At 32.5% G+C, this 21,916-nt stretch overlaps 1 protein-coding gene across 4 annotated transcripts in view; it reads right to left on the reverse strand.

The window, feature by feature from the left end:
- KIF3A (kinesin family member 3A) overlaps nucleotides 1-21,916 on the reverse strand; it is a 69,522-nt gene that overhangs the window by 34,052 nt on the left and 13,554 nt on the right. For all 4 annotated transcript variants that reach the window (XM_073221285.1, XM_073221286.1, XM_073221287.1 and 1 more), the window contains exons 3-9: nucleotides 16,844-16,988; nucleotides 16,618-16,702; nucleotides 9,060-9,165; nucleotides 4,587-4,726; nucleotides 3,991-4,188; nucleotides 3,517-3,691; nucleotides 384-482 (exon numbers count right to left, since the gene is read on the reverse strand). In XM_073221285.1, coding sequence (XP_073077386.1) covers nucleotides 384-482; nucleotides 3,517-3,691; nucleotides 3,991-4,188; nucleotides 4,587-4,726; nucleotides 9,060-9,165; nucleotides 16,618-16,702; nucleotides 16,844-16,988 — 948 coding nt within the window. The remainder of the gene's footprint in view (nucleotides 1-383; nucleotides 483-3,516; nucleotides 3,692-3,990; nucleotides 4,189-4,586; nucleotides 4,727-9,059; nucleotides 9,166-16,617; nucleotides 16,703-16,843; nucleotides 16,989-21,916) is intronic.

The following is a 21,916-nucleotide window of genomic DNA, read 5'->3' on the forward strand; positions in this document are numbered from 1 at the left end:
AGCCTAATCATGCTTGAAAAAAATTCTGCATTATCCTAACTTCCTAAAAAATTGAGGTTCCTAACAAGATGAAAGTCCCCACACAAAATTAATACTCTACATGAAATCTTAAAATGGTATATCCATTATCACAGATTTTTACAATTCTGAATTCTAGGATAAAAAAAACAGAACGTATGGCATTCTGATTCAGCTATAAATGGGAGATCAATATAGAAGAAAAAATAACAGTTAATCAAGCATACAGCATACTTCCTCTGTTCAAATTGCTACAGTAACTAAAAATGGCAAAATAAAAGGTGTGTACTCAATCGCCTTAGTAATGTTAAATTATCATTAGGTGGCAATTCCAGTTAATTTCTAGAACACAAAAAAGAACTTACCCCTCCTTTTTTTCCTTTTCTCCCCATCTTCTCCAATCTCACCCTCTTCATCATCATCCTCCTCTGAACCACTGATATCAGAGCCTGATATTTCTTCTCCTTGAATATAAGTTTAATACAATGATTTTTATTTGTAACATGTCATTGGCTATTTAGAATGCCTTTATCAACTTTTTATTGTCCTAAATAAACCTTATATTAGTATTCCTAGACATTATGTCAGGTATGCAAACTTCAGAAATAGATATGATATACACAAAAGCTTTATTTTTAAAGTTCCTAAAGAGAAGTTAAATTTCAATCCATTTAAAATTTCAAATGATCAATTTAATACAGTTCTAAACAGATATAAAAATTACATGTTGGAGTTACTGTTTCAGTCTTTTAATAATCTGATCACTTTTGGAGACCATTTTCTCCTTGGTTTTCTGTTTTAAGATTTTAAATAGTTCATTCAACCTGCATATTTTTTAAGAGCCATAAAAATGTCATTTTAACAAAGTGATCCTACTTTTAGGACCATATTATAAGAAATTCATTAAAGAAAAAGGGCTGATTTGTACAAAGATTATGTTAATTTAAAAAAACAAAAATCAAATAAAAGGGAATAATTAAGCTAATATTAATACAGATCAGTACTATATTACCTTCAAAGTAGTTAAAAATACTACTGTCCACACATGAAATGTCTAAGAAAACAAAGGTAATTGGGAAAAAAAGTAAAATATACACCAATCACAAAGCTATATTTGAATTTGTAAATAAAGAAAGGAAAAAGATCACAGAGTCTTTGGAGAAGGAATTCATTAAAATATTTTGTTCTTCAGGCCTAGAAACAAAGGCATCTTGGTAGCAATGAGCACACCTACTGCCCTAGTCTTGGTTTCTAAATACCATTCTCCAATGAAAGGAACCCAGGAGAAACAGATGACTTTAAGGCCTGGGTAGGAAAAATACAGGACCTTTGTATTAGCCTCAAAGTATCTCCCCATGATACATATGTTAATTACATAAGAAAAAATAAAATTGTAGATCTATAATGGAAAAACCTTGCAGAATTATTAAGAGAACTATAGACAAGCCCAAATTGAGGGACATTCTACAACTATATGACTAGTACTCTTCAAAAGTTTCAAGATCACAAACAACAAAGAAAAACTGAGGAAATGCAGACTGCAGGAGACTAGGAGGACATGACAACCAAATGCATTGTATTCTACATTGGATCCTGAACTAGAGGAAAAAGGGCATTAGAGGAAAAACTGTCAAAATTTTAGTAAGATCTATAGATTAGTTGATAAGTTTGTATCAATGTAAATTTCCTGGTTTCAGTAATTGTACTATGATTATGTAAGATGTTAATATTAGAGGAAGCTGGGTGATGACTATATAGGAACTCTATATCTACAAGTTTTCTATAAATCTAAGATTATTTCAAAATAAAAAGTTAAAAAAACTATACTTTTAATGTTTTGCCTACTTTTTTATTGTTTATATGGTCAACTGTACTAACCAGATTATAGAATTCTATTAACTGGATTATAAAAACAAATGTCAAAAGAACATAAACAAAATGAAATGTGTTAAAAATAAAGTCAGCATTACCATATGATACAGCAATTCCACTTTTGGGTATATACACAAAGAGTTGAAAGCTAGGACTTGGACAGATATTTGTACACCCAAAAGGATTATTATTCACAACAGTCAAAAGGCAGAAGCAGCCCAAGTGTTCATCAATGGATGAGTGGATAAACAAAATGTGGTATATACACACAGTGGAATATTATGCAGTCTTAAAAAGGAAAGAAATTCTGACACATGTTACAATATAGATGAAACTTGAGGACATTATGCTAAGTAAAATAAGCCAAACACATATGACGTGATTTTACTTATATGAAGCGAATAGAAGAGTCAAATTCATAGAGATAAAAAAACAGAATAATGGTGACCAGGGACTGAGGGAGAGAGAGGAATGGGAAATTACTGTTTAATGGGTACAGAGTTTCATTTGGGGATGACTGAGAAGTTTTGGAGATGGATGGTGGTGATGGTTGCAGAACATGTGAATGTACATAATGCCACAGAACTATATACTTTAAAATAGTTAAAATGGTAATTTTATATTAAGTATATTTTGTCACAATAAAAAAATGTAAAAAAAAATAAAGTCAACAAAATAAAGGTATGAACTCCACTAATCTAATTAAAAATATTTAAAACATATTGACTAAAATACCACCTAGTGGTCACATTTAAAACACCAAATTTCATTATCTAAGAGGCACCTCAATTACTACTTTTTCTTGATAATCTCACTCAAGGTTAGTGAATCAGTACCTTCTCCAAACGTTTGTGATGTTGGTGTCTCTGGAATTCACATCTGATCTAACCAGTTTCCCCACAGACTGAAAAGAAGCAGTTTCAAAGCCCTCTGTTTTCCTGGTATGCAAAGGAGCCCCATGTGATCAGTTCTTCGCATGAAGAAACAGGAGTCACATTGAGCATTCCATGGTAATTAAGTTTCTCACCCTCATGAACAAGGTCTCAAACTTTCTAACCTTCTAACATAACTTGTTAGAATAACAAAACTTTGGAAAGAACTTCCAAAATAGAATCTCATGTTCAAATGTAAGTATGAAAGCGTATTTTCAAGGCCACGCAATTAATTTTTACCTACAGTAATCTTAGTTTACCCATGACTCTCTCAGCTTTCTTTACTTCAAACAATAGTGACTGATATGTATCATAAAGAATCCTGATTATTTTCATCTAAATACATACATACATACAAATATATATACATACACATGGTAGAACTTGCTCTTATACAGAAACAAATAAAAATTCAGTATTTAATAAGTGATCATATGAAATCCTCAAAAGGTCATGGGGAGGTTTAAATTAAATGAATTTTTAAAATCATATACATAAATATTACATAATTTTACCTGAGCTTAATATGAAAATGCTAAAGTATATGTGTCAAATTACCTTACAGAAATGTTTCTTTAAATATTAATGTTTGAGGCTCAAAGAATTTTTACTAGGTGGTTTTTATTAGAACACTTAGTGGTTAAGCAACATACTTTTAGCCAACATTAAGGTTAATATTTTGAGGAAAAGTTACCTTCTTCAAGCTTTTTTTTCAGTTCTTCTATTTCTTTCTGAAACTGACGAAGCAAAGCATCCTTTGGATCTTCATTAATTCTAGCTTTATTTTTAATATTCTTAGCACGGTTAGCATACCGTAACGTACTGATAGTTTCATCATAATTGTAATCTGCTGGCCCAATATTTGCACACTGTTGAATTAGAAATACAAAGCTAAACAGTCGACACTTGATACAGTTAAAATCAATACTACCATTATGAATATACCAAAAAGAATTTTTGAAGCACATTTCCACTCTGACCTTCTTGAAAAAGAAGACATCAACCACATGGATTTCCAAGCAACACCATTATGGACCAGTACACATAAAGAATAACCACATGTCAAAAAAAATAAAATTGTTTTTAAAGTGTTATGCACATCAATTATTGGCATAAACAGAAATCTTAAATTCATCTGATGATAAATATACCACCTATTAAGTCTTACCATCATGGTTTTTGAATTTCCTCCCAAAGAATCCTGAAGAAGACGAGTCAATTTGGAATTACGATATGGCACATGAGTGCTTTTTCCATCAACCAAGGCAGAAATTACATTACCAAGGGTGGAAAGTGAAAGATTGATTTTTGTAGCTTCCTTTAGGCGTTGTCCAGTAGCTCCAGTTTTTGCTTGTCTTTCTGAACCCTAGCAATAATCAGAGACAGAAATAATGTAACGATAAAAACTATACAGAATTCTTCCCAAAGTTAAAAATATATATTTTTTAACTAAAAAAATCTAATGTGATATCTGGAATTCACTTCAAGACAGTACAGGATGGGAGGAAGTGGCTGAGGGTAGAAAGGGAACAGGACAAGCTATGAACAATTGCTGTAGTTGAGTAATGGTTCATGGGAGATCATTATACTACTCTATTAACTTCTGTATAGATTCAAAATATTCCTTAATAAATAATAAGTTAAACACATAAACAAGTAAGCAACTTAAAAGTCGTATTAAATCACAGCTTTTCACTTGAATTTTTATTCATTTATAAAATACAAAGAAAACAAGTTATTTCTTAATAGTATCCTGTTACTTACAGCAAGATCTACAAGATGGAGCTTCCCCATCCTGACATGCATGTTACCATCAATGCCTTTTTCACTGCATTCTATAGTAATTGTAAAGATGGCATGGGATCGGGAACTATGTTCATTCATATTAGTTGCACCAACAGAACCTTGAATAAAAGGAGGGAAATTCTTTAAAAGTATAACAATAGGGAGTGCCTTTGAAAATAATTAAGTACCAGAAATGGTTTAAAATACTTAATGTCATAACAGCCAAAGCCAGAGATCATGACTAACCCATAGAAGCATAGGTTTATTTAGCCATTATTAGAAATTTATCAGACAATTTATGCTGATAACAGAAGAATTTGTCATATTAGAAAGGTAGTTTTAGGACAAAAGAATTTCAATCACAAGTATTACTGACTACAAAATACTAATTTGAAAAATTTCAGCTCTTCCAACTGTCAAAAAATATTATGTTCTGGGACTCTAAGCCACAGAAATACTTGCACATTTGTATTAGATGATAACAGGATATTCAGTGCAGCATTGATCACACAGTGATAGATCAGAAGCAACCAAGAGGACAGTGGTTAATCTATCAAGGATTACTAAGTAGTCCTTTAAAAAAAAATAAGATAGATCTGTATGACATGGAAAGACATCCGTAACATATGAAACAAAAGAAAAAGTTAGAGAGGAATACATAACCCAATTTGTGTAAAACAAAAGCATCCATTTAAAATATATTAATTATTTCTGTGTGTGTAAATATTGCACATGAATATATTGTATGAACAAAGGAAAAGGTCTGTTTTTTTTTTTTTTACTATAGGCACATAATGGTTTTATTCTTAAATTCCAAAGTATTTAAAAAGCACTAGGTTAATTTTGCCTAATGCCAATAACTTCTCCATGAAAGCTTTGATACTAGAATTTAAACATTAAAAGGGTATTCTGTATTAGCATATGGCTTTATTAGAAGCCAGACAACTAGAATGTAAACTGCACTGATTAAGAAAAGTCAAGTCCAATGAAAGAAAGTAAATGAAAAATCAGTCAAAGAAATGCAATGATCTGTAGCTCTATATTGTATTTTTCTATGTTCTTTTAAATCAAATTATGAATTTATGTATTTTTTCCAATAATTAAAAAAAATACTAAATCTGATACGTCTTTGAATCATTTGATCAGTAGTGATACAGAAAAAATTTCCAGAGTATTGGATCTTATTTTATCTTGTTTTTTTCTATTTAATCTCATCTCCTATGATTATTTCCCTGTAAAAAACCTGAAAATTTTACCAAAACTGATTTCGCTATTCCCTCACTGAGAGAGATTTGGGATCATTTCCCATTTCTGGTCCTCATAGGGAACACTAATATGAGCATCTCTGAGAAGATACCTTTCGTCCTCTTTAATCTTTAAGATTATTTCCCTGTGATGTCTTTTCCAAACTGGAATTACCAGGTCAAAGGTTAGGAGTAGTTTTATAGCTTTGTGATTATTAAATCACACTGTAGCACTGTTTTTCAATTTGGACTGGGAAAGAACACAAAATCATATTAAATATTTTAATACCTATTGTTTTTGTAATTTAAGTAAAACATGCGGTTTAAATTTTGATTTTTCTATATTTCTGGTTACAAAAACAAAGCACTACAACAGACATGCTGTTAAAAAGTGACCTACATTGAACTTTACAATCCCTAGGAGACAACTTGCAGCAATCACATAGACTCAATGCTCCAATCTATTAACACATCATGTAATGGAAACAAAACAAAAAACATTCTCATAGCTTTCATTTTTGTCAAAATATTATTTGGGGATGAAAAATTTATTTGTTTTTCAATAGGATATAGAAAATTTTATCCTATAAACATGCCTGCATACATGTAAATTCATATATATATAAGAATTTTATTACAGTATAATAGCAAGACTGAAGACAACACTAAAGTCCATCAATGAAAGACTGGGTAAATAAATTACATAGATCCATCAAATTAATTACTATACAGTTATTTCTAAATGCCTATAAATGTACTAGTATGTGTTAGTGTGAAATGACCTCCAATATAATATCATTAAGTGAATAAAGTTTATGATTACCTGATTCATAAGGAAAGAGAACAAGCACTCTCTCTAAAAACACACATGCCTATGCACACATAGGCTATATCAGGAAAAGCACATGAGAAACTAGTTGCTACCAGGGATGGGAACAAGGTGACTGAGACACAAGGGTGGGAGAGAGACTTTCATGCCTTTTGAATTTTACACCATGTGTATGGATTACCTATTCAGAAAGATAATTTTCAAAGAAAAGGATTATGGTTTAAAGGTGGGAAAACACTGTCTGCAGAAATACTAACCAGTTTATAATGATGCCTATGATTTAAATATACCTAACTTAAATTTGCATTTTAGTTGCGATGTAGGCTATGTATGTGTTCCTGAGATGACTTATTTCTGAAGTGTAAAATTAACTATTTCTATACTATGACCACCAGTACAAAGTAGAAACTAGTTTTATATTTTTATCCATTTTTCATCTATTTATATTTGTAATAGCAGCTTTTATTGTCATATTCTCATCTCTGTTTTCCTCTTGATAGTTATTTTACGTATTTCAATATGATAAACTTTGTGTTTTTATGTTGGAACTTTTCGTTTTGGACATTGGTACTAAATGTCTTATTAATTAAGAATCTACTTATTCTTATATTCTACTTATTAGTTAAGAATATTACCCGTTCTCCTATTTTAGGTCTTTAAATCTCTTCATCTTTGTTTCATTTTACTTCTCATTAGATTTTTTTAGTTTTCTTTGAACAAGTCTCACATACCAAGTTAAATTAATTCTTAGGTAGTTAATGGGAGGCTTTGGTCACTACTATGAATGGAACCTTATGTTAAAAAATATTTTTAATTAAATAAGCAATACATGAACATATTCTGGTGTAAAAAAAGTAAAAATACAGACAAAAAACATAAAATGAAAGCTCCCTTCACCCCTTTTCCCAATTTTATTTACCCTTCCTTAAAGGTAACCACTATTAAATATCTTTTCATTTTATATTTCACATACACAGATGTGGCCATACACACACACACACACACACACACACAATGCCCAAATACATAGGTTAATATCTTGACTTTTTGGTAAATACATAAATGGGATAATGTAGTACATATTGTTCTGTAGTTTACTTTCTTTTCATTAACAATGTATCTTGAAAATCTTTCAGGTCCCTACATGTAGGTTTGACTCATTGGCTTTTTTACAGCTTCATTATAGTCCACAACATTTTTTGTACCATAATTTATGTAACTAACATTTTATTTATACTTAGATTGTATCAAACTTTTTGCTGTTAGAAGTAATGTTGTACAATAAGGCATTTATTTATACCTAAAAATATTTTTCCAGAATATAAATTTAGAATTTTAAAACACTGGGACAACAGGAATACATTTTTTGAATTTCAACACTGTTATACTGCTCTTCAAAAAGGCTATACCACTTTACATTCCCATCACCAGTGCCCATTTCTTCAGAACCTCACCAACCTAGATATCCTTTCATCCACACCAGTGGGCAAAAATATCTATACCACTGTTGTTTTAATATGCATTTTCCTGATTACCTGTGAAGTTGAATATCTTTTGATATACTTATTACTGCATATAGTTCCTCTGTGAATCATATATTCATACCTATCTTCTGCTTATTTTCCTGTTAAAATTTGGTCTTTTTCTACTACTTGGTTTATTAGAGCACAATTGGTTTTTTAAAATGTTTAACTTCCTTGAGTTTGCTAGATTTATAGTCTAGTCATAAAAACTTTAAAAAAATCTCTAATTGCTCTTAGCATCATCACTAGTACTACATTTGGGGCATCTATGTATTAAATATTGCTAAAGCTATTATTCTTTAGACAAAATTTGAAACAATTACTAAAAAGTGCCATTTTATTCGATTTTGTTTTGCTTTTCTTGTCAACAGAAGGGAAGCAGAATACTGTCTGGTTAATGCTGACGTATGGCCTAGGTCTAAATAGTCACTCTGTCACTTTTTAAGTAGTATTAACTTTGGAAAAGTTACCTAACTAGTCTTCCTTTACTCAATCATTAAAATATGACTTTAATACCTTCCATTGTGAGGATTAAAGGATATCATTTTTATAAAGCACTTGGCATAAGCATTTGCCACATAGTAAGTACTCAATAAACATTACCAATATTATTACAGCTGATAAGAGACTGAGTATTTCAAAGATATAGCACTATTACTAAATTTTGGACAGCATGGAAAGCAATCTGAGAGATCTTTCATTCATATATGCTCTCTAAATAGTAAAAAATCAGAGTAAGGGTTTTCAAGAAATCTAAAAATCCAGTATCTATAGGGCAAAGTGCCATACCAGTTCTGTTTCTAAACCAGCCTACTCAACGCATAAATGTTTAATCACAATTATGCACTACACTTACGATTCTTGTGGCCTAGTGTCATAATTCTATCCATATCATCAGCATTATTTACCACATAAGCTGATAAATCTTTGATATAAACTCCCACATCAGGTCTTTCTTTAACCTAAAAAAAAAAAAAAAAAAGACTTTACACATATATCCAGATTCTTCCCACAGGTATTTATTGAAACCCATGTGTTGGACACTCTGCCAGATGGTGAGGACACAGTAATGAACAAGGTAGGCATAGCCTCTACACTTGTGGAGCTGACAATCTACAGAAAGAGCATACAAGCAAATAATTATACACAAAAATCATTTTATTTCAATTGTGATAATGCCATGAAGAAAAAAATACAGGGCAGTATGAGAACACATTATAGAGAGACTTAATCTAGTTAAGCAGGGACAGGATAAATTTCCTCAAGATGATGTTTAAGACTTGAAGAAATCTGGGTTGGGGTAGAAGGAAAAGAGGATTGTGCAAGGATTGATTCTAAAATGGAAAAGAACTAGGTACTTAGAAAATATATAAAACAAACAAAGCCAAGATGGCTGGAAAGAATAGACAGCAGGGGGAACAGGTGGGGTATCCGGCTATAGGCGGTGGGCAGAGGTAAGTCGAAGCATAATTACTGGTCTTTAGCTTAACAGCAATTTGAAGCCACTGGAGGATTTCTGATAGTTGAGTGAAATAATTAGATCTATGGAATCCATGTAAAAATATTACCTTTCTGGGAGAAACCTTGTGAGAACCTTTACCAAATTTGAAGAATGTTTTGAGAATAGATTTGCCTAAATTAGATAGTTTTAGAAATACAAAATTCACTTCCCTAGAAGTTAAGTCACCCTATCAGTCAACAGAATAAAGTAAAACTGAGGCAGAGGCTTGTGGCTGCCAGGGAGGAGAGTCATTCCATAGGGACTAAGATTGCAGAGACAAAGGTGACAAAGTTTAAAAAACAATCCCAGACAAAAGTCACAAGGCCAGGCATCCCAAATTCCAGGTGTTGATCCTATGTCTAATTAAGGATTCTGGAGGTTCTGGTCTCTTTTATAACAATTTATAAGATATATTTATACATTAGGAAAAAATACCCCTTTTCTGTCATGAGAATATAAATTAAGCCCTAATTTTATTGGTAGTAAAGGAATGTGCTGGTCTTCATAAACTAGTGGGTTTCAAACTGTGCTCTTGTAACAAGCACAAGAGGATCTATGGTGGCATTGAGGGAGCTACTGTGGTAATCTGGGGGTTTCCAGGCCCTGACAAGCCCTAAAAAGTGCTTCACTTTCATGTATTTCACACACTGTGCTTCCACATGTGGTTTAGTTTGATGAAAGTGTTTAAGAATTACTAGTCCTTTCATACCAATGCTTCTCAGAAAATCTATAGTGAAGAACAATGTGTATGTTTCTAATCTGGCAAACTGGTATTTCTGAAAAATGCAAACATCATGCCCTCGGATGCCATGGCAATGTCAAATTACTGTAAAATTTTTAAGGCATTTACTCTCACTTTCTATGTTTAACTCATTGTAGATTGGAAACAAACATTTTTCAAACTGGCATCAGCATGCAAAGTCTATAGTTATTTACCATCACAATAGGATTATTAATGCAAAATTTAATTAGCAGATGTAAATAAACTGATTAGTTATAAAAGATGAAGAAACCACATATGATTCCACATCTATGAAAGTTTTAAAAATTAGGTAGTAATGCCATCAAAGAATTTTTATCATAAAGCATAGAAATTTAATTTCTGTAACAAATATGATTTACAACACTGAAACATGGACCTCAGTGGGGACAGTTACTCCCTCACCAAGAATGTTTTAGAAATTTGTGAATGGGTTTCTGGTTTACCTGAAGATGCTATCAGTACTCATAAGCAGGGGCCATGAATACTAAACATTCTGAAATGGGTGGGATGGTCTCAATCAATGAGGAATTGTCCCACACAACTTTGAATGTCCTATAAAGTCAAAGTGCTTTTTCATGATAATAATGCAGGAAATCTTTATTTTGCTCATAACTCTACCAAGAGCTAGTCACTATTTTAAAACACCATGTCACTGACAGTAACAGCAATCAAGGTGTTAAAATCACCAATACATCTGTAAGTGTTTGCATTTGTGGCTCTTGCAGTCATGACGACTATACACACCTCTGACTACTTCATTATGTCAGTGAACATCACATCTAAGAATTTATATAATGAAACACTAGTATTTTATTTTTAAACTACTTGTATTCTCTTTTATAGTATAATTTGGAAGTATATTGATATTTTTTACATTATGTGTGTAGGTAGATTTTATCATCTATGAGTTTTATTTCAGGATAGTCAAAGGGGCATTACAAAATGAATGTTGCAAACAGGCACTGGGTCTAATATGGTTGAGAACCACTGACAAGACTGTTTCTGAGAATAAATCTGATTTTTTAATTACTGGTACAAAGGTGGAAATGTTCTTTCTAAATGATTTTTATTCTAATAACCTGTGCAATAAAATGATAAACTTCTAAAAAGCAACAAAGTATTCATACAAACTAAAACAACAAAAAATAAACTTATCTCTACATTTTCTATGCACACATTATAATTATAGAATAAGCCTCAATAAGGTCTAAAAAACACAAAAAAATCCCTAACCCGTAATGTAAGGCTCCAAAACCTTATCTTATATATATAGTAAATTTAAAAATAAAAAAGCTAACATGTATTAAATGCTTTATTATGAGTCAAGTATTGATTTAAAATTTGTATTACTTTGTTAATGTTGCCAATAATCCTACGAAGTAAATACCATTATTTCCACAAAGCAAAACTAAGGCTCACAGAGGTTAAGTCATTTGCTCAAGAGATCAGAGCCAGAATTCAAGCCAAAATGGTAGGCCCTCAGAAACCACCTTCTTAATCCTAGATTATACCACCATTCACTTGCTACCTGATCTTAAGCAAGTCAAGAAATTCCTCTAGGTTTCAGTTTTCACATCAATAAAATTGAACTGTTGAGAAGATTAAATGAAATAAAGTATGTACTACTATGACAATTTATTGCACTGAATGCCTACCACCACATTATAAAAGCTTAGTAATAGTACCTGTTTGTTATTCCGCATGTATTCCATGCTATATCTTATTTTATTGTTATCCTACATACATTATTCTCTATTTTACTGACAATGCAATTCCAATCAAAATTCCAGTATTAATATTTTAAAGTTAATCTTTTCTTTATGTTTGTCTCATATCCTTAAGTATTAAAATATTTGAAAATATTTACCAATCTTTTACCACCTGACTTAACAATCCTGCTTCAGGAATTTATTCTCAGAAATGCCTGCTTATGTATGAAATGATATATGTACAGGCTATTTACTACAGAATTTTTTGTAAGAGCGAAAGAGCAGAAGCAATCCAAGTGTTCATCAGAGGTCTGGCTAAATAAACCTGAATTATGTCCGTACAAAGAACACTATACATATTTAAAAGTGGACAGAAGAGAAAAAAAGAATGAGGAAGCTTTCTCAGTACTGATATGGAAAGACTGTAAAATCTACTTTTCAGTGAAAAAAGCAAAGTGCAGTCGGGGGAAGGAACAGTCTTTTCAATAAGTGGTGCTTAGATACATGCAAAAGAATGACACTGATCCTCTACTTCACACCATATATAAAAATTAACTCAAAATGGATCAAAGATCTAAATATAAGGGCTAAAACTATAAAACTCTTAGAAGAAAAGAAAGATATAAATCTTGTGACCTTGGATGAAGCAATGGTTTCTCAGATATAACACCAAAAGCACAAGCAACAGAATTAAATATAAACTGGGCATGATCAATTTTGTGCTTCATAGGACACCATCAAGAAAGTAAAAAGACAACCCACAGTTGGGAGAAATTTTTTCAAATCATGTATCTGATAAGGGACTTGTATCAAGAATATATAAAAACCATTACAACTCAAAAACAAAAAGACAATCCAATTAAAAATGGGCAAAGGATCTGAAAAGACACTTCTCCAAAGGTGTATAATAAGCATCTTGTTAAAAGATGATCAACACCATCAGCCATCAAGGAAATAGAAATCAAGCCCACAGTGAGACCACTTTACACCCAGTAAATGCCTATAATAAAAGACAGACAAAACAAGTGTGGATGAGGATATAGAGAATTGGAAACCTCATACATTGCTGGTGGGAATGTAAAATAGTACAGCCACTGCAGAAAACAGTTTGGCAGTTCCTCAAATGGTTAAAAATAAACTTAGCACATGATCCAGCGATTACACTAATAAGTATATAACCAAGAGAATTTACTAACACAGTCACAAAAAAACTTGTACAAGAATGTTCATAACAGCATTATTTGTAATAGACAAAAAGTATAAACAACCCAGATGTTTAACTGACAAAGTAATCAATAAAATCTGAGCTACAAAGTACCATTGTATCCCATACAATGTAACATTATACAGCAACAAAAAGAAATGAAGTACTCACACATGCTATAACCTAGATGGACCATGAAAAATTATGCTAAGTAACAGAAGTTAACCACAGGACAACATATTGCATTATTCCTTTATATGATATCCAAAATAGGCAAATCTATAGAGACAGAAAGTAAATTAGTGGTTGCCTAGGATTGAAGAGAATTAGGGGGAGGGGAAGGTAATAGCTAAGGGATATAGAATTTCTTTTTGGGGTAATGGAAATGTTCTAAAATTGACTGTGGTAATAGATGCACAACCCTACAAATACATCGAAAGCCACCAAACAGTAGGCTTTAAATGGGTAAATTGTATGGTACATAATTATATGTCAATAAAGCTGTTTAAAAAAAGTGAAGTACCTATTCACGCTACAACATAAATGAATCTCAAAAACACTATACTAGTGAAAGAAACTAGACACAAAAGATCACATATTGTATGATTCCAATTATATGAAATGTCCAGAACAGGCAAATCTGTAGCAACAGGAAGTTGTACTGGTTGCTAGGAGGTAGGGAGAAGACGGAATGAGGAGTGACTCCTAATGGGCACAAGGTTTCTTTCTGGGGTAGTAAAAATATTTTCTTTCTGGGATAACAAAAATGTTCTAGAATTACATAGTAGTAGTGGTTGCATAACTATGTGAATATACTAAGAACCACTAAACTGTATATATTAAAAGGGTGAATACTATGCTATGTGAATTATACCTCAATTTTAAAAAATTAGGAATGTGAATCAGCTACACTTATCAGTTAATAATAGCATAATATACCAATTCACAAATTTTGAGGTTATCTGATATTTGTGCATATAATTTCATATTTCCCTTTTCTAAAATGCATGATGAAAGCAGTCTTTGGTGCCAATCTATTACCCAAAAGTGAACAAATTAGAATTTCTCAATCAGGAAATTTGGTTTTTCTTCAGGTAAAAGAAAGATTGACAACACTAGTGTTTGTGACTACATCCATAATTAGTCTTAATACCTATATCTTTGACACTTTAAAAATTTATGACTTAAATTCTGGGGTGCTCTTGGGCACTCACAGCAAAGAATAAAAATTACATTCACATAAAAACCTGTGAAATATACATAATTTCTTTATTCATAATAGCCAAAAACTAAACAGCCTGGATGTCCTTCAACAGGTGAATGGTTAAACCAACTATGGTAAGATACTATGAAATACCACTCATCAATAAGAAGGAAATGAACCATCTATACATGCAATAATTTGGAGGAATCTCCAGGGTATTATGCCAAGTGAAAAAAATCCAACCTCAAAAGGTTATATTCTAGTTATATTAACATTTTTGAGTTGACAAAATTATAGACCTGGAAAACAGATTAGGAGTTGTTGGGGATAAGGCATGGAAGGGAGTGGGCAGCAGAGAGGTGGATATGGTTATAAAAGGGCAACATGAGGCATCTTTTTGATGGAACTGTTTAGTACTTTGACCTAGTAATGGATATACCAATCTACACGTACGAAAAAATAGTATAGAACACAGATGAGCACAAAAAGACTGGGGGCATTTGAGTAAAATTTATAGATTGTATCAATGTCAATATCATGGTTGGGATAGTATATTACAGTTTTGTGAAATGTTACCATTGAGGAAAACTGTATAAAATGTACAGCTGTGTAGCACTAAACTATGTTTTCTACCTTTACCTTGCATCTACCTACCACTTCAGCATTTTATTAAAAATAATAATAATAATAATAATAATAATAATAATAAGGGAGAAATGTGGGATTCACATATAAATCAAGTATAAAAATCAAACGAATATTCATATTTGACCTGATTGTTTATAGTTCATAAGGCGTGATCAAAACCGAAAGTTTCTGTGATGACTGTCCTTGCACTGTTCACCATGTAAGAACTTATTCACTATGTAAGAATTCGTTCACCATGTAAGAACTTGTTCGTTATGCTTCAGAAGATTGGAGACTGTTGAGAATTAGGCTTGGGGTTGATTAATGATTGTGCATTGAGTCCCCTATACAGAATTTTATTGTTGTTAACAACCATTTGATCAATAAATATGAGCGATGGCATCTCAAAATAAAAGCAGCAGAAGACAAAACACACTAACTTCAAAGGAACAAGAATTGAACATTAAATGTAAATGGATCATATGTATCAATTTAAAGATACAAATTGCCAGGAAGGGGGAAATCCTTTCTGAATAAGGTAACAGTGTAATCAGCTTGTCTTGAGGAAAAGCAGTTGTATGATTGAATTGTGAGCTATATTAGCTGTTCATTTCCATAGTACAATATTTTTCCGGTGAGAGGGTGGTCAACAGATAAACTATCATCATTATTTGGACTTGTATTTTGCAGATATTTACTCTATAATGGTACAATGGCACATTGCTGCCAGTGATAATTTGAGCTTTCAAATGAAAATCAGAATTTTTGAAAATTGTACCCATCTCTGTAAGCATGACATTTTCTCAACACTAAAAAGTTTTTCACATGAAAAAAAAAATTTTTTAATTGAATAACTGACATACAGTATTGTATTTCAGTTGCATAACATAATGATTCGATATTTACATATATTACAAAATGGTCACACAATAAATCTAGTTACCACCTGAAACTATGAGTTGTTAAAAGTATTGACTGTATTCCCTATGTTATACATTACATCCCTGTGTCTTATTTTATAACTGAAGTCTCTCTATTACTTTTTACAACTTTATGTGAATCGATACTTAGCTCAATAAATTTTAATTTTAAAAAGTACAGATCAATATATATAGTATGCTACTTTTGGAGTAAAAATGGAATTACATTTGTCTGTATTTACATAAAGGTACACTGAAAGGATACTGAAAGTGATTATCTAAGGGTGGAGAGAAATGGGCAGATGCGGTAAGAACATGACTTTCCAATGCATAAATTTTTACAATGTTTTTATTTTTGAACCACATGATCGCATTATCTGATCCAAAAATATGTAAAATATTAAAAGTACCTTCTGTATAAAAGAGATCATAACTTAGTAAACATTCTATTGCTTGGGGAAGTACTCCAATTTCAGTTATTCTTACCTCTAACCTCTGTGTCTGATCCTTGCCCAAAAGGTCCCGAACTTCTTCATTATATATTTCCAAATAAGATACTCGAACCAAAAATCTATAAATAAAACATTTATAAGTATAAAAAATAGTGAAATAATTATAACAACAGGTTTTAAATGTTTATAAGATTTGTACCTGTATGCCTTTTTTAAGTTCAGACTTCTCAATATCAGAAAATAAAAGATTCTCTTTTTACCTTGTATCACCCTCTGCTTTTGCAATATGACCAAATATGTGAGCAAATGAATTTGGAATGATTCCTCTAAGTTCAGGAACAGCTCGAACACCTTCCATGGTAAAAGTTTTGCCTGTTCCAGTTTGTCCATATGCAAAAATTGTTCCTGAAAATGATAAGGAGACTCAGTCACTTTTTAGAGTCTATGCTACAGAACAATGGCTCTTAAAATTAATTTCTTTGACAATGTAGTACATTTTCTTCCCTGAATTTAAAATTATTATAGTACAAATAACAAGTGTTGGCGAGAATGTGGAAAAAAGGGAACCCTTTTATGCTGTTGGTAAGAATGTCAATTGGTACAGCCACTGTGCAAAGCAATATGGAGGTTCCTCAAAAAACTAAAGACAGAAATACCATTTGAACCAGTAATTCCACTTCTAGGAGTTTAGCTGAAGAAAATGAAATCCCTGATGCAAAAAGATATATGAACCCCCATTTTTTTTATGATCATGGTATGCTTTATAAGATTTTTTCTTTTTTTACTGAAGTATCATTGATATACAATCTTATATTGGTTTCACATGTACAACACAGTGGTTCAACAGTTACCCATATTATTAAATCCTTACCCCCTCACTACCTATCAGTGTAGAAAGATGTTACAGAATCACTGACTATATTTCCCATGCTGTACTATGGTTTTTTTTTTTAATCCTAAAATAAATTCATTAAAAAAAACGTTTTAAAATGACAGCTATAAGAAATGGGGAGGGGAGGGTTAACAAAAAAAGGTTACAATACAGTTATTACTGGTAATTACAGACACAATTTAAACTTTCTAAAAATACCTAAATTCATTCATTCAACAAATATTTACCACACACCTGAGTCCAGCATTGTGCTAGGCAACAGGGACCCAGTGACAAGACAACACAATCCTTAATCTTATGGTGTGTATAATCCTGGAGTGGAGATAATGGTCAAATAATTTAAGCCAGATGAGTGATGGGAATGAGAAACAGAGTTCTACATGGGAGTAAAGGACATAATCTAGGCAGGAGAACTAATGCAGGAGGTAAAGGGAAGAGGGCAGGGAAGGCTTTCCAGAAGAGCTAAGGTTTAAGATATAATCTGAAATATGAAAAAGAATTAAATAGGAACAGAGTACACAGCAAGAGATAAGAAAGAGTATGGAGATTTTGAGGAAATTAAATGAAACCAAAGTGGGAGAAACAGAGATGGAAAACGTGGAGACAGAAAACTAAAGAAATCAGCAGGGGCCTAATCACATAGGGTCATGAAGACAAAAGTTAAGGCTTTGAGTGCATATCCTAAAAACAAAGTGAGGCCATAGAATGATTTCTCAGTCAGAGGACTAGTATCATTTTTGTAATTTTCTGTACAAAAAAAAAAAATAGAAGCAAGGGGAGACAAAAAGAAACGAGCTAGAGCGCTGCAGTAGGTAACAAGGTAAGAGAGAGTGCACATAACAGAAGGGAATAACAAAGAGAGAAGAATTTCATAGTTAGCAGTTAGGATCAACAGGACCTGGGAATAACTGCAGTTAAAAAGACAAGGAAAAGAACTGAGGATGACTTTTTAATTTCTGTCTTGAATAAGGGGATGTATGGCTATGCCACGTACAGAGGTAGTGAACACTACTAGAAGAAACAGCAGTTTGAAAGGGAAGATCATGAATTCAGTTTGGGGCATACTGAGCTTTAGGTGCCTATGGTATACCCAAATGGGTATGTCAAGCAGGCAGGCAGATGGATGATATTTATTTGCCATAGTGGTGGATGAGACTTCTGCAGGAGACACTGTACTGTGAGAAGATAGTCAAGGAAGTGACGGTATAAATGAAAAAGGTTTCTCAACTATTAGCACTGTTCAATTACCTCAAATGTCATCATCATTTTCATATTTTTTAAAAATAAATCACAATAGAAGCCATGTTTTACACATGGGAATAAAAAGTCTATTTTTTCTAACGCATTAAATATTTCAAACTCTGCCATTAAGAATATACCCAATTGCATTCAAAAAGCTGAAAATATCATGAACTCATGGACTGCATTTTAGTACAGATAAACAGCTATCATTTACTGATCACTTGCTATGAGCAAGGCTATGTTCTTTATATGCATTCTTATTTAATTTTCACCTGATCCTAACAGCTACGCACTATTTGTATTTTCATGGTTTAGCTGAGGAAACAAAGGCTTAGAGATCTTAGAGATATTGAGTTACTTGCTTGATGTCATACTAAGTGGTAGAAATAAGATCTGTACACAGTCCATTTGACTCAAAAGCCCATATTTACCAGTAAGTAGTGACCAAAACTTTAACCCAAAATTAATTCCTAGTGCAATTTCTATGAATACATTATTCATTCATACATATATGAAGATTACAATTTTAAAAGTATATAAATCCATAATTTTAAGCTGAGGATCAGGAATCCACTGTAACAAAAGATTTGCATCTGGTTTTCAGAGATGAGATTCCAAAATTCTAGTTTTTAAATGTCAAACTTAACAAACATAATACTATTGTTTCCTTCAATATGAACTTCTCTTAAAACTCCACTATCAAAATTTTTTAAAGACCTTAGATTTTACCCAGTCTCATTTTCTGACAATAAAAAATGGTAGAAGGTCCACAAAAAACTTGCACCACATTTATAACAGCTTTATTCATAATTGCCACAACTTGAAAGCAACTAAAATGTCCTTCAGTAGGTGGAAAGAAACTGTGGTACATCCAGACAATGGAATAGTCAGTGTTAAAAAGATATGAACTACAAAGCCATGAAAGGAGGTAGGAAAAATTAAGAGCATATGTTACTAAGTGAAAGAAGCCAATCTGAAAGTCTACAATACTGTTTGATTCCAACTATATGACATTCTGGAAAATGTAAAACTATGGAGACGGTAAAAAGATTTGGGATTGCCAAATTTTAGGGGAGAGGGAAGGATGAATATGTGGAGTACAGAATGAAACTATTCTGTATGATACTATAATGGTAGATACATGTTCTTATATATTTGTCAAAACCCACATAATATACACCACAAAGAATGAACCCTAACGGTATAAACTATAGACTTTTGATGATAATGATGTGTCAATGTAGAGTCATCAATTGTAACAAATGTAACACTGTGATGCAGAATGTTGATAGTAGGGTAGGTTATGCATGTCTGGGGACAAGGGATATATGATAACTCTCTGTACTGCTCAAGTTTGCTATGAACCTCAAACTTCTCTAAAAAATAAAGTTTATTAATTTAAAAAAATTAATGGCAGAAGGATTATGTACTTGCTATTGAGAATCCAAAAAGTTACAACTAAACCACAGAATAAACTGTATTACATATTGATAATAGATATTATAATTTCCTAATTTCTATCCTTTTTCAAAATGTTTTTCTACTTGTTACTACCAACAATTTTAGTCAGCATAATACACTGGAAAATAGGTGAAAATCCCTTGAAATTCACACAGTACTCTGTATAACATTTATTTTTAAAAATATATAAGTCTATCATAATTCTTCCAAGTGGTAAAGATACCTCAAGACAAATGCTGGGCATAGAAGCCACAGGGCATAAATCTGCAAAGAAGTAAAAAGCTAACCTTTTCAAAGAATATTGCTTCTTTCTCACTTACCAACTGTACATTTCCCTGTATGGCCCCGGAAGATGACTGGTTAGCCAGAGACGGGTAAGATTCCTCAAGGGAGGAACAACCTAAGACAGGCACAGTTGCAGGAGGGCCATCAGGTGAGAAATTGGGGATCAACAGAGGTGAGGCTCAGAACCTCATCCCCCCTGCTTTGAGAGAAATCTTCTGCATCCGTGGATGTTTTATTGCCCTTGCCTAGCTTGGATTAACACTTAGTCTACAGGCACACACCTGATCATCTACATCTGCTCTCTTACAACACTAAACTATGTTTTCTACCTTTATCTTGCATCTACCTACCACTTCAGCATTTTATTAAAAATAATAATAATAATAATAATAATAATAATAATAATAAGGGAGAAATGTGGGATTCACATATAAATCAAGTATAAAAATCAAACGAATATTCATATTTGACTTGATAGCTGATAGTTCATAATGCGTGATCAAAACCGAAAGTTTCTGTGATGACTGCTCACCATGTACTGTTCACCATGTAAGAACTTATTCACTATGTAAGAATTTGTTCACCATGTAAGAACTTGTTCGTTATGCTTCAGAAGATTGGAGACTGATGAGAATTAGGCTTGGGGTGGATTAATGATTGTGCATTGAGCAGTGAGTCCCCTATACAGAATTTTATTGTTGTTAACAACCATTTGATCAATAAATATGAGAGATGCCCTCTCAAAAAAAAAAATAAGTCTATTAATTCTGAAACTAGTGACACTCTGCTTCCAGTGAAGATGGAGTAACAAGGACCAGATTTACCCTTTTGGTTAGAATAAAGAGTTTCATATACTTCATATGAAACAACAGTTTTTCCAGACAGTGGACATTGGTCAACAATGGGCTGTGATACCTGAAAGATGGAAAACAGGTGAGGTGAGCCCTATGACTCCCTAGCTTCCTATCTTGAGAGAGAATCCAAGCCTTGGAGCAGGAGAGAGAACCCAGGGATTCTGATCACCAAGGCAACAGTGGAAGCAAACTGCCCTGCCCACCCAGACTGAGACAACTATAGATGTCAGACAGACAGATGCCCAGCCCATGGCCCACCATGCTGGGGTCCCCACAAGAATCAGACACTAGAGAGTAAAGAATCTTGAGCTTCTGAGCACCCCTGCATGCCTTCTTCATAAAGCTATCGCTCCATAGGCCAGGAAGCATAGCAGAGACATCTAATACAAACAAAAACACTCAGAAACCCTGAAAAAGTGAGTAGGCAGAGAAATATGATCCAAACAAAACTACAAGACAAAACCCCAGAAAGAGGTTCAAAATACAGAGATCACCAATAATCTTCACAAAGAATTCAAAATAAAAGTCATGAACCTGCTCGCGAATTTGCAAAAAAGTATTCAAGTTCTCAGGAAGGACTTCAACAAACAGATAGAAAA

This window comes from Manis javanica, chromosome 14 (assembly GCF_040802235.1).
Source record: "Manis javanica isolate MJ-LG chromosome 14, MJ_LKY, whole genome shotgun sequence".
Classification (NCBI taxonomy): Eukaryota; Metazoa; Chordata; class Mammalia; order Pholidota; family Manidae; genus Manis; species Manis javanica.